At 39.3% G+C, this 14,214-nt stretch overlaps 1 protein-coding gene across 3 annotated transcripts in view; it reads left to right on the top strand.

The window, feature by feature from the left end:
• Positions 1-14,214, top strand: part of LOC146002996 (uncharacterized) — a 757,155-nt gene that overhangs the window by 659,487 nt on the left and 83,454 nt on the right. For all 3 annotated transcript variants that reach the window (XM_083141160.1, XM_083141166.1, XM_083141155.1), the window contains exon 3: positions 8,936-9,079. In XM_083141160.1, the coding sequence (XP_082997286.1) occupies positions 8,936-9,079 (144 nt within the window). The remainder of the gene's footprint in view (positions 1-8,935; positions 9,080-14,214) is intronic.

The following is a 14,214-nucleotide window of genomic DNA, read 5'->3' as shown; positions in this document are numbered from 1 at the left end:
CCAGGAAAACGAGCATTCAGGAATGTGCGAACATCTAAGGCATAATGGCATGGTGCCCCGTCTTGCTGACGTGTGTTCACCCGACCCATTACCACATTGGAGGAGCTCCGAAACCGCGTTACACAAGCTTATGCCGCCATAAGGATAATATTCCACATCGTCTTTGGCGCCACAGCCGACGCACATGTTGAAAGTAATGTGTATCGAACATAAACCATGTAAAGCATTAACAGTAAAATCACTATTTCAACAAAATAGATACTTAATTTATGGACACCCTGTATATGCATTTCGACAATTCGACCCACTTTTCATGTTATTTGCTTATCTAATCCAGTACTTCGTTATATTAATTGATTTTGTCCTTCTCAATGATATTTCCTTCTTTCTACTTCACAAGGAACTCCATTTACTTGGTTCTTTATTTGCAATCATTATTTAATATTATCCGTGCTCTGGTTGCGTTATTTCTTTATCTAATCTCTCCTATGAATAGCTCTTTGGAATACTGACCTGTACTTCCAGAGGTGGTGTATTCTCTCTGTTCAACTATAGATTCATATATTTATTTAGTATTTTTCTACGAATTAATTTAATTGCGAAATATTTCATTTTCTTCATATTATGTATATATTTTTCACATTTGGTCTTACAGCATCCATTTTGATATGATTATACTTACTAGAAAGTCATCTGAACCTCGCTCTACGTAAAAATAGTTTTCCTCCAGTATTTTCTGTCTTGAAGCCGCATAAGTCAGTAAATAGTTCACCTTTCTCGTGCACGATGTCCAATTCGTCCATTCCAATCTTGCCATTTCTTCGTATCTTATCTGCTGCTCTTTTTTTTTGCATCTCTATCTCCCATCGGAATGGTATTATTCCTATTTACTTCATGTTTAAGAGAATTTGAATTTAAAATTTTGGTGCGCCAGCACTTAGACTATTTTGCACCCGTCACATTATACGGGGGTCCAGCCCCTTACCATAACTAAAATAGCATAATTGCAATGTCGTGTTACTAAAATATTAAAATATTCTGACTTTGGTTAAAAACTGAGGCTGTAAAGGGGCACTCAGCGCACATAAGGACAAAACACAGGACAACACAGAATTATACTGGCCATAGGGTCAGTCGTCAGAGCATCGTTAGTCTGCAAAATACAGTCCAGGGGGTACTTCGTGAAAGTGAGGTTGGCAATTAGGTGTACTACGTGGAAGGTTACCACTTGCACACCTTGACAGTAACTTGTGGTACCCATGAAATGTTTATTTATTTATTATTATTTTTTTTAGGTTTTGACACTTGTTTGGTACATGCAATTAACATTGTGATGATGTGTTAGTCTTGAGGTGAACTGATATTTTTAAACCTGATATTCCATTCCATTTTGATATGGTGTTTCATCCTTTCTTCCCAGCATGATTCCACTCAATACAGATGAAGTACATTCTTTCCTATACTTCCTGAGTGAGGTGCTATCTATTAGTTCTGCCAAAACCAACACACATTGTTGAACATACGTTATCTACTATTTTATATTTGTTCAATTTCAAAGATAAGGAGCTCTGCTGATCTAACGAAGGGTTCTCAGATTTCAGTATCTAATTGAGATTTCAGGCCGACAGGGTCCTGTTACAGGTGAGGTGGATAGGGTAACACTGTCGTGGTAATACTATCAAGGAAGGTGGAAGGGAGGGTACTGTTTCGGGTGAGGTGGAGAGGGTAACACTGTCGTGGTAACACTATCAAGGAAGGTGGAAGGGATGGTACTGTTTCGGGTGAGGTGGAGAGGGTAACACTGTCGTGGTAACACTATCAAGGAAGGTGGAAGGGAGGGTACTGTTTCGGGTGAGGTGGAGAGGGTAACACTGTCGTGGTAACACTATCAAGGAAGGTGGAAGGGAGGGTACTGTTTCGGGTGAGGTGGAGAGGGTAACACTGTCGTGGTAACACTATCAAGGAAGGTGGAAGGGAGGGTACTGTTTCGGGTGAGGTGGAGAGGGTAATACTGTCTAGGGCAGCGGAGGTGTGGGTGACAGTTAAGGGTGAGGTGGAGAGGGCAATACAGTCTAGGGCAGCGGAGGTGTGGGTGACAGTTAAGGGTGAGGTGGAGAGGGCAATACAGTCTAGGGCAGCGGAGGTGTGGGTGACAGTTAAGGGTGAGGTGGAGAGGGCAATACAGTCTAGGGCAGCGGAGGTGTGGGTGACAGTTAAGGGTGAGGTGGAGAGGGCAATACAGTCTAGGGCAGCGGAGGTGTGGGTGACAGTTAAGGGTGAGGTGGAGAGGGCAATACAGTCTAAGGCAGGCGGGTTGGGGGGACAGTCAAGGGTGAGGTGAAGAGGGAACACTGTTCAGGAAAGTAAGTGATGGGTGGTGAGGATATTAGTTAAGGATAAGAAGGAGGAACATTACTGTCACTTTTCTTCTTGCTTAGAATCGTTACCTTCGTTTTACGTAAAGTACCATGAAGAACAACGTCAAAGATATATAAATGCACAGTCAAGAAAAAAATACTTCCTCCATAGAGCAATTATACCAGTAGTCTTATGGAGTATTTCTTTCAAGGGCAGTTCATCTCATAAATATATCAGTCGACGCAATAAATGATTTCTTGAGATACTGTATAAGGGAAATACTTCTGTTTTCCATTATCTTACTGACTGTATTGTAAAGGATGGAGAATTTTGTTTGAGTTTGTTTTTTAGTCAACTTTATGCACAGGAAGGCTAATTGGAACCAAATTACCATGTGCCTTGACCATGTACCAAACCCTGGTGTTATTCGATTAACTATGAAGAGACTTGTGCAGACAGAACTAACAATGACACACATTATACCTCTTGACTCTCCAGGAACACACGTTTATTATCATGAAAGAAGAGAAGGGAGAAGAGAAAATTAATATGTTGGCACTGGCATAATGAGAACTACGGCTGCCAGTGATTGGTAGAACGAGAAGGAAGACACTGGCATAAGATGATAGGTTGGGTTGGTACAGGCTAGAATGAAGATAATACGCATAATGTTCCCTTTGCACCTTTCGCTGAAACCACCACCACAAACCAATTGATGCTATCAACAATAACTAACTCTCGATTTGTGTGGAAGAAGAAATGAGGTGTGAAAGTGATGCTCCTGTATTTCTTAATATTACATTTTTTAATGGAATTCACTTTTTAATTGTTAAAGGAATGGGAAAGATATGTCCTTGCAATGTTGATGTACCTGTAAGCGAAACAGGCCTTAGAAAATGACGCGATTTTCTTTTCACGTAAGTCCTGCTCATTATAAAAAATATAAACAACCATTAACAGATGCTGTCCCAAGGTATTTCCCGTTACTGTTCGTCTTCGTATTTGTCCTCTACTCCCATTCTCACTGTCTCCCTCCCTCTCTCTATCATTCTCTCGTGTAAGAGGTGACCGACTTTTTGAGAAGACACCCAATTGCCAACCTCTCTTCCATGCAGTACATCCAGATAACTGCATCTTGCAAGCTAACGATGTTCTGGCGCCTGGACTTGCAGCTAGTATGGACCTCTGTGGGGGTTTTGCGTTGTTCCGTGTTTGTCCGTACGTGCGCTGAGTGCCTCTTTACAGCCTCAGCTTTTGGATAGAGTATGGAATGTTTTATCTTCAAATTACAGTATAGATCTAGTTGTCGGGAAAGAGTCGATTACCGCATTAGTTTTAGAAATTGAATGACGAAGTTTTAATCGGATATACCACTTTACATTTTTACTTTTATATTTCATTCTCTTGTTAAAGTCCTGTCATTATTTTTTTTTAAGGGGCTTATAGCTGTGTGACGGCAGCAAATAGCCTATGTTCTGACGTGTCGGTAATTAAAGTCCCAAATAAATCAGTCAATATGTAAGTTCATGTATGTACATACAGTACATTGCCTTTGCAGCTTGTATTACCCCCCCCCACCCCATCTCTCTCTCTCTCTCTCGATCTATCTATCTGTCTATCTGTCTAATCTATCTCTCTGTTGACTTATCTTTCACCAGCTTTCTTCTGCGTTTAAAACAAATGCAATCGTTCTATTCAATTGTTTTACAACTATTAAAGTAACTGGTGAAGAGATTTTCTTGGGATATCAACCAGGTGATTTCCGGAAGGGCTTTCGAGCTTTCGAGAGCTGACGTCAATTTCATCTTACCTGAAAATAAGAGTGACCTTAGCTCTCGAAAGCCCTTCCGGAAATCGCCTGGTTGATATCTGAAGAAAACCTCTTCATCAATCACCGCAAGGAAAGCTTCAAAAATTATTAAAGTGACTATTTCTCTTCTATTCTACGGTTGTTACAAGCACAAAAACACAATATATTAAAGTAACATCGAGCCAAATTGCTGCTATAATGTACAAAATGTATAAATCGTTAATGATTCTTTGTAAATCGAACGACATGGTTAAAACTGTTCACACGGCCATTCCGAATCTATACGAGGAAGTAATTCACTCTCTTCGATTCGATGCCAGAGTGTAGTTGATTTGATCTGATTCTTGCCATTTAGCTTCGCTTTTTAGTCACTTTTGGCTAATGGTTCGTGCAACGAACACCCATGCCCAGGTAGAGATTCGAATCCTGGACCCCTGGCCAAGAGTATAGTTTGACTCGAGTAGCAGCGAAGTGAAAGCGAGCAGTGATGACACAGAAGCAGGTGTTGATGGACAACGGCCTTTTAACCACTGCTGCACATCATCTCTGTGTTTCGCTTTCTTCCACTTTTTCCTCCTTAGTTCATTCTTTCTGTTATTGGATTTTCTGCCTTCGTTTAGTTTTCTCTTCTTGCCTTTCTTCGCTCGCTCCCAACAGCTGAGCTCTGATCTCGTTAGCTCCGAGCCAGACGGCAGGAAGTTCCGAGTTTAGAAGTTAGGGCGGCACTGCTGAGAGGATATTAGTGTGTTTAGAGGACAGAAACGATATTATCCTTCCGCTCGGGACAAGAGTTGCATGTTGCATTCACTTATCTTTTCTTTGTAATCTCTCTCTCTCTCTCTCTCTCTCTCTCTCTCTCTCTCTCTCTCTCTCTCTGAGTGTGTGTATGTGTCTCACTCTCTCCAACCATTCCACTGCATGCCCATTCCTTGCTTGAGAAGTGACAGGTGCCACACATGGTCCTTAGACAACTTCTGGGAAAGTTTCGCCCTCGAAGACTCGAGACCCATCTCCGGCTACAAACCCAACCACCACCAGCTTTTACGGACTTTCCCATCGTCTCTGCATTGATTTCCGTCGCCACCGCGAAGCGAACTTTGTGATATTGTCAATCGCGAGCCATCTTCCCGAATGGTATCGTCGCTGATGTGTGATTGACGCCTGTCTCTTCTTGATGGTGTTTGTCGATCTCGAAATCCCCACTCTGGCGCAGCGACGGTGCTGCCATCACCTGATCCGGCTGACGGACGATTTTTCGTAGGAACATCTTCAGTTCGTAGTAACGAGCGCACTGTCATTTCAGAAGATCCCTTCGCAATTTTAAAACGATTGGGATTGCGAAACTTTACTTCTAACTTCATTAAAGTAACAGGAACTTCTTGAATATCAATCATGCATTTGCTTCTTTTTTTCTCTTAGATGGCGAACTCCTACTGTAATTTTTCTCGTCTTATACATATATTTATTCTGGCACTTTTGATTAATCGCAACGATGGAAATGATTGAAAATTAGCTGAAATTGATGAAGGTACGCTCACAGAGATTGATTCATTTGGTTTATTTTACTTCTGCCACTTTTGGCTAATTACGAAGATGATTGATTGATTGATTTCGTTTATTTTACTTCGCGTTTTGTGCCTCTTGGCTAATTTGCGAAGATGGAGATGAGTAATGAAATGATGAAATTGATGAATGGACATTCACAAATAACCAAGCCCGAGCGGGATTCGAACCCGGGACCCTTGGCGTCGCAGCGCGATGTGCTAACCACTCGGCCACAGGGTCCAGCAATTACGAAGATGAGGATTAGTGATGATATCATGAAATTGATGAAGGGACACTCACAAAGAATACCCATGGCCAGGCTAGGATTCGAACCCAAGGCCTCTGTGATGGTATAGAGATGTGCGCTCCGCTTAATCATGTTTGTATGTATAATGGTTAATTTTATATTGTGCATTGAATTATAGCTTCATAATTATATTACGTACAAAGCAGAAAGACAATTTGTTCTGTGACATGTGTGTATGTGTGTGGGCATAATGGGTTTGCCTGTGAATAATACAGATCTTAGATGTGACACTTTTTCTTTATAACTTCCATTCATTATAATAAATATAAATAGCTTTTAACAAAGGCTATCCCATGTCCTTCTCACTACCGTTCATTTCTTGTCATACTATACTGTCTACCTATCCTCTTCTGCCCTCTCTGTCTTCCTGGCTCTCTCTTTAACTTCGTGTGGGTGCGTCGCTCTTCCATTTTGTGTGCACACGTCTCTCTCTCTCTCTCTCTCTCTCTCTCTCTCTCTCTCTCTCTCTCTCTCTTTCTTTCTTTTCCCCTTTCCTCTCTGTCTTTCTTCTCTCTGTACTCTTCTCTCTGTCCTCTCTGTGTCCTATTCTCTCTCTGTCGTTCTCTCTCTCTCTTTCTCTGTGTCCCCTCTTCTCCCTCCCACTCTTTCTCTCCCTCTCTGTCCTCTGTTCTTTCTCTCCCTCTCATCTCTCTATCTCTCTCACACTCCCACTACTCTCCCTCTCGTTTTCTCTTCCACCTTTTTTCTTGTGCTTTAACAATAATGTAATAGTTCCAACCAAGTATTAATGTAACTAAAACCTATTATGTGTATTAATAAAAATATAAGAATCATGACTCTTTGACGTTATACGGTAGTTATTTCCATACCGTACTGTAATACATGACTATGCTTTCCAAGTTGCAGCAGGCACTGAAACTATCGTCATTTTTAATCTGCAGAAAGAAAGAAAAACTGACTGTAACTTTGAATAGGGTGGGACCACAAGAACACAGTTCTCGATGGGAACAAATCATTTTTGCTCCGAGCTCCCTTCCTCTCCATTCTCCGAACCGGCTAATGTCATTTACCTCTGGCGATCGATCGAGCAAATTGCTCTCAATGTGACAAATGATATTGGACGTCGCATCTCCTGCGTCGATATTCCTGCTCTTTGAAGAGGACACCGTTGCCTTTGATACGCGCCTCCGGGGAAGGGGAAAAAAAGTTCCTGGCTAACTTTTCCATGCTCTTGTTATCTATTGGGTTGTTCAAACAGAACCATGTACATTTACATACTTTTTGAGGGGGGGGGTCTTAATATGGTGCCCGTGTTTCCTTTTATTTGGGCTCCCTGTTGCATCGGCGCCCCAATTAGGTTCCCAAAGCTGGAGGAATTTTCGCAAGAAAACAAGATTAAGCCAATTGGCCTTTTGTTGCACGGTTTGAAGGGTTTCTCTTGGCCTGGACTGGAGTTTTGAGCTCAAGGGAACAATATTTTCATGCTAATATTTTCTGGGGTATACGATGTAAATTTGAACTTCATTTTGTCATCTTGGACTTTTCCTTGTGATTTTGTACACGCGGGAGATGAACTACGTAGACATTTCAGCTAAAAATGCAGGCTCGACCAGGACTCGAACACGGTTATCTGGTATACTGTGCCATTGATTTACCGGTTTATCTATTCTTATCAAATGGAAAACCCCTAAGCAGGAGCTTCCCATAACTCAAGTCTACTTTTTCATTCAGGACAGACGAACCAAAAAACTTCAATATCTTAACCGGGATTCGAACCCAGGACCCCTGGTGTCATAGCACGCAGCGTTCACCACTACTCCACGAAGGTCGACAGCTGAGCCGGTAGCCATGCTAGCCCTGTTTACTCTGAATGTTTCGTTTACGTTGTTTTCCCTGGATGCAGTTGCCTCTACTAGTGCTACCGCAACAGGATCTGTTGCCTTGGAAACAATGATGACGTCGACGATACCTGTAGTATTACCGCCATAAGAACCGGTCTTCATTCACAGCACAGAACGATTATTTTGACAAAATCCTATTTCCCTGCTGGCTGCTTCGGGGAGGAGGGATTTTATTGTTGCCGCTTCTTGCCCAAGCAATAGACCTAATTGGTTGTTTGACCGCCAGTTCGTTCGTAGGGAAACGCGACAACAGAGGGTCACTGCCATAAAGGCGATCCCCGCACCGGCCTCACTATAGTTAAGTTACTTTATGCCAAAGTTATATCAGTTATGAGACCTGTCTATATATTCAAGGGACCACTTATCTCTTATAAAATTACCGACTGTAATATCCACTCAAGATGCTAATGATTAATTCATAGGATGTATGGAATTTTGATTCAAATGCAATTTACCGCAGTATACAACTGTCAAAACCTACTAGTCTATTGCTAATTTTATTTTGTTTAAAGCACACAATGTTCATAATACCATGTAATTTCTGTTTTTTAAACCTTTCTGTTCTTTACTACGTACTGCAAGTATATTTTGTTGAAATGTATTTTAATTCTCGTGAGAATTAATAAAACAAATTGGTGTAGAAAATTGTCAAAGTGCTGTACCTACTGTTATCAGAGCACAGTGTGTGTATGTAGCAAGTGTTTTGTATATATACGTGTATATATATATATTATATATATGTGTGTGTGTGTGTGTGTGTGTGTGAAAGGATCTTAACACAACCCAAATAACCAAAACGTCCATATTTATGTAGAAACTTTCTGGGTGTTTGCTGGAGTTATTTTTATTTTGTTGTGGGTTTATTGGGAATGTGTACACAAGGTTCGGAGCTATTACACCGTACATATTCTCCTCGGAAACCGTAGATGAAGAATAATGTCTACATCCCTTCCCATCACCCCCCTCCCCCTTGAATCTGTCTATGTCTCTCTTTTCTTAGGAAGCACTTCATATGCCCTTCAGCGCTAATGCCCTTCTATTCGTCCTTCACAGGTTGGGACAAGTGGTCGGAGTGGTCTGCCTGCTCGGCGTCGTGCGGGGAGGGAATCCAGGAGCGGAAGAGGTACTGCCACGAAGCGGCGGGTTGCCATGGTTACAACGTGGAGCGGCGGCGCTGTAACATGTTTCCCTGCAAGGGTGAGTATTCCATTGTTGGGATCGCTTTATTGCATTATCCCGAACTCGATGCACACTCGCACGCAAGTCTTTTGGTTGCACAGACTTTCAATTTCGGCATTGCCCCGAAGTGAGGTATGGAAGAGATGGAATCTCTGGTGCATAGCCCGTCGTTATTATGGTTGCCAGGAGATGTAGGGGCTATCGTGCAGTTTAATTTTGGTCTCTGGCGAGTCCGTGGCCGAGGTTTGAAACAATGGAAATTAAGAAGACGGTTCCTGATTTTTTTTTTTTTTGCTCCAACCTGGTTTCAGCTTTTCAGCAGAACCTTCGTCCAGGAATTTTAAATAAATTCAATTCCGGTCCAGGAGAGAAAATCAGCAAACGTAAATGGATTCTGGACCGTAAAGAACCTTTTTATCTGTAAAGTTTTTCAATTCGGTCCAGGAACCTTTTCTCGCGATGAATTTAAGTACGGTCCAGGAACCTTTTTTCAATGAAACAATAAGCAACTTGCACTTCCGATGAAAAATGTTCCGGTCCTGCAGCGGAATCCAATAGAACCCATTAGAATTTACGGGTTTCTGGATCTTTAACAACTCTGCCTTCGTTTCCGTGTTGAAGCCGATTCATGGACACTTCTGGATTGTAACAATCCCATTGAGTTTCAATGGAATCGTTACAAGTCAGGAATGTAAGTGAATGTACATTTAAGCAGGATGATTTCTCTTCCAGTTCACGTTGCTGCATAGTTTCCATTTCTCTATTCCACCTTGCACCTTTATGTAGCCTTCTCGCGACAGAAACAATAGAAGGCAACACATATCTACCCAGGCATGATCAGGTTCTGCTGCATCAGCACGACACTCTTCACCAGCGAGCTCACCGTATCAGGGAAAGAGAATAAAAGAGTAACATCTTTCCAGAGACTTTCATGTCTGGCAACTTCTATAAACCTAACTTCACGATTATTGCTTTAACTTTTCGGAAGGCATTCGAAAATCAACCTCTCTCTTACGTTGTGCACCCTGAAAAATGAATTCTTCCATGTATACGAGGCTCCATCAGCTGAACCCAGTCAGTAGCCCAATAATTATTCTGTGGGGTTATGTGCCCATCTGTGCACTGAGTACCACTTCCTAGCATAGGCTTTTATCGATTAAAGTTTCTTGCTGTGTTTTAATTTGTTCTTGACAAAATATTTATTCTTTTAATTCTGTTTATTCTCTCGGAAATACTCCCATCACAATAGATTCCTCTCAAAAATATTTGGTGTTATCATCAACGCGAAACTAAATTTTAATGAGCTCATCTCCGAAACCAATCGACCATTTGCAAATTTTGAAATTTATTATCTCCCCTATGAATACTGCCCCCTATCTGAACCATGGCTTCTAAAACTAATCTTCCCAAGATTGATTCTGTCCTCAGCTTTTTCCTCTGCTTTGATCGCCACAGATGCCTCCATATAACAGATGAATACCACAGGGAAGAAACGTGCTTTGCTAATTTTCTTGATTTTACAGATCACATTATTTCCTTGCTTTGAGCATGTTCTTTCCCTGTATACGCAACCAAAACCTCTCTGTAATGGATATCACATTCCATTCTTGTACATTTCCTAGTTAGAAAGACCCTTCACAGAGCTTTTTGATAACACCTTTACCTCAATTTGGCTAGAAATGGACAAAGCACGTTCTTTCCCTGTGGTCTCCAGATATTACTCCTGTTTTGAATATCCAGCAGCCACACACTCGTCGCTAACTAGTAGACATGAAATTTTTCCATAAAATGGTAAAATGATAACCTAATTTTTAATCAATCAATCAATCCAATATACGTACAAGTACCTATACCGCCAACCCGCAACGTAAAGCTCTTTCACAATCCCATTAGAATAATTAAAAATTTATGTGCAACTTATTTTTTCTATGAAAACTTGTACTGTTTTTGTTTTGTTATTGTTTTCCTGTTGTTACAGTTTTAATTTAAAATGGAAATTCAGTACTATATCTGAAACTTTAAGTAAATAAATAAATATTTTACCAACATTGAATCAATTCGTTGTGGTTTTTAGGCTTATGTCTTACCACTGAAGCTATATAATAGTTTTGTTAACTTGGAAGTTGTTCCAAACCTGAGTTTACATCGCCAATACAACATTCACAAGATATATGATATGTAACAGATGGGTCTAAATTGTACCGGTAACATTGCACATGCATGATATAGAGTTTGGGTATTGTACGGGTATGCCCCTGACCATTGGCATATAATGTCGAAATTATTCCTTGCTGGTAGTGGTATAGTACGCGTATATTATTTTCGAAAGTCAAAAGTTCAGAAATTGGGACACTACTGTTTAAAATGAGATTGGGGAAACTGACAACCAAAGAAAAATATATCCAATGATATGTTACGATAACTTAAGTTAGGTTTATGATTGTTTAAAATATATATGTAGGGAGAAAATCGATTAGATGACACTCGTATGATATTATGTCTAGTTAGTGTTTGATTACTTTAAGATACACGTATTCCTAGTTAGCTTATTTTAAAATAAATGTGGACAAAGTCTAAGATACGAGTTTGAAATTTGTATTTTTTTCAAGGCTATATTATTCCATCTGTATTCATTCTACGCCTCGCAGCACAACTAATACTTCATGTGTTACATGAATTTCCTCGGTACTTACAGTTCGTAAGAAGGATTACTTCTGTATTTTTACAGCAACAAGATGCTAAACAATATCTGTATTGAAATTGAAAAAAATTCTGACAATAAAGTAGCATTAAGTGAGTTTCTATGATACTACTACTGGTATTACAGGTAGTTGTTCACATACATTTTCAGAAAAAGGCTTTATATTTTGTTTAGTTCCAGAAATGATTGATTTATTCACCTTCGATGATGCCAATACTTTACGCTCTTAGAACTAGTAAAGCTGTTATTTTTGTTTGCAACTTCCTACTGTTTGCCATAATAAAAAAACAAAATACAGAAAATATAACGGAAAGTTTGATGTGTACATGAGTTACTTACCTTAAAAGTGAAAATACTTGACCTTAGGGATAATTTCGAAAATATTGTTTGTTACATGACGATGAGAATGATGAGTATAATTACAGATGGCTTCATGACTATTGATCTGTCACGACATTCGTTTGTTATTAAACCATAAAGTCACAGACATCTAAATATCAGACTGGAAATGATGGTTTTCTAGTTGAAGCCGCTTAGCTTTGCTCACGCATAGCAAGGAATGACTCAAAAGATGGCAGCTAGGTGCATTCCAAATTGAAGATTGTGAATCTCTACATGTGAGGAGGCATCTTTCACATTAGCTTTCTTAGATTTTTGTTACTTCATTTACAGCTCCTTTCACTGGTATAAATTGTTATTCATAATGAATCAAATTGAAATATTCAATACTTTTTGAACACAATTGAAATTATATTAACTATTACTCCAGGTAAATGTGAACAATTTGTAGTGCGAGCAGAAAAAATCAATTAATATTGTACGAGTGTACTGAATTTGTCGGATGTAAAAACATCAAGTAATTATGTTATTTACGATATTACGAATTTATTTTTGAAATAATTGTTTCACACTATTTTGCAAGCGTGTGGTTAGGTGCTTCACATTTAAGGGCCACGACACAAAGTTTTGCATAAATTAAAATTTAACGGAGCCATTTTGTCTGTACCTCAGCGTACAAAATGAAATATGCACTGGTATTTCTTCATCTTAGAACCTCAGGAGCTCTTGCCTTAGTTGTCAATTTTTAATGTGATTCGGAATTGTGCTCTATCACATCAAATCCATATAATCTACATAGATAAAAACTACGAGTCGTATCATTCAGTTTTAATCGTAACGTTAATTTCGGCTACTGCATATTTCAAAGCACAATGAAACACAAATGAAGATAAATCGTGATTTTCTTCCCTCCTCATTGTGTACTTTGCCCAGAATGGAACAAACCGATATGCCTTTCCATTATGCACTCATATTATTTCAAGTGTCAGCCTAATGTGATATATATCTGATGAACCGTGTATTTGTTGCGATTAAATCTACATATCAATACCGGTAATCCCATTACCGGATAAGGTTAATCTTGCGAGAGGCGTATTCGATAAATTTCACATGACGTTGATTCGAGATAAACTCCATGACAGTTTTCCTCGCTTATATTTCAACTCTTCGTCAATGATTAGTTTTTCCCATTGTTGGTGCAAAGGTTTTCTTCCACCAGGTGAATAATTTGAAATCGGTGCCAGATAGGTATTAAATTATTTTTTTGTAGTTTCATTTGTTATCAGTTCCTGCAATACGTTTTTCACATAGTTTCAATGGAATTTTAAGATTGTTAATGTGTTGTTTTGTAGCTTTTTGATCCTAGTAGTAATCATTTAGATAAAAGTAAGTTTACTACACAGTCCTAGATAGATATGCGGCTTGGGACATGTAATACGCTCAATTCTCACAGTTTTTAGAATTTCAAGGGTCTACAAGAATGAAGATATGAATATCTTTGTGAAACACAAACTTTTTCCAGTCATAACTAGAATGAGAATTTATACTCACTAAAAGGTAGAACATTATGCATGCACATTCGACACGAAACAACAAATATACACTAAAACATAGAAAATATAAATGTACATGAAAAGAATAATCACGAACACTAAGCTATTGTTATTACACAGAATAAAAAGGAAATAATTTTGAACCATATACAAATTATCATATTTTTCCATATGTACAGTGGGATCCATGAGTATTACCGTGCAAATTGTCCATCACCATATTCGTGCAATTTATTTGACTCAATAAGAGCTTCAAGAATTAAAAGAAAACTCAAAACAAGCTGTTGACAACTTCTGCACCAGCATACATAAAAATCCATCGCTTAAAAACACACAGGATGTAAGAGAAAAATTAATGAAAATAGTCATGGACAATTTGCATGGTAATACTCATGGATCCCACTGTACGTGTGTTTATAAATGAATGTACAGTGAGATACACAAGTATTACCAAGCAAATTGCCCAACACCACTTTTATTCTGTGTTTTATGCAATTGAAGCAGTACACCATACAAACGGCTAAACAACTTCTGCACCATGTAGGATGAAAGAAGAAAAT

The sequence above is a fragment of the Lepisma saccharinum genome, chromosome 1 (assembly GCF_977018435.1).
Source record: "Lepisma saccharinum chromosome 1, izLepSacc3.1, whole genome shotgun sequence".
NCBI classification, from domain to species: Eukaryota; Metazoa; Arthropoda; class Insecta; order Zygentoma; family Lepismatidae; genus Lepisma; species Lepisma saccharinum.
Note: the sequence above shows the minus strand (reverse complement) of the source record. Positions and strands in the feature narration are given on the sequence as shown.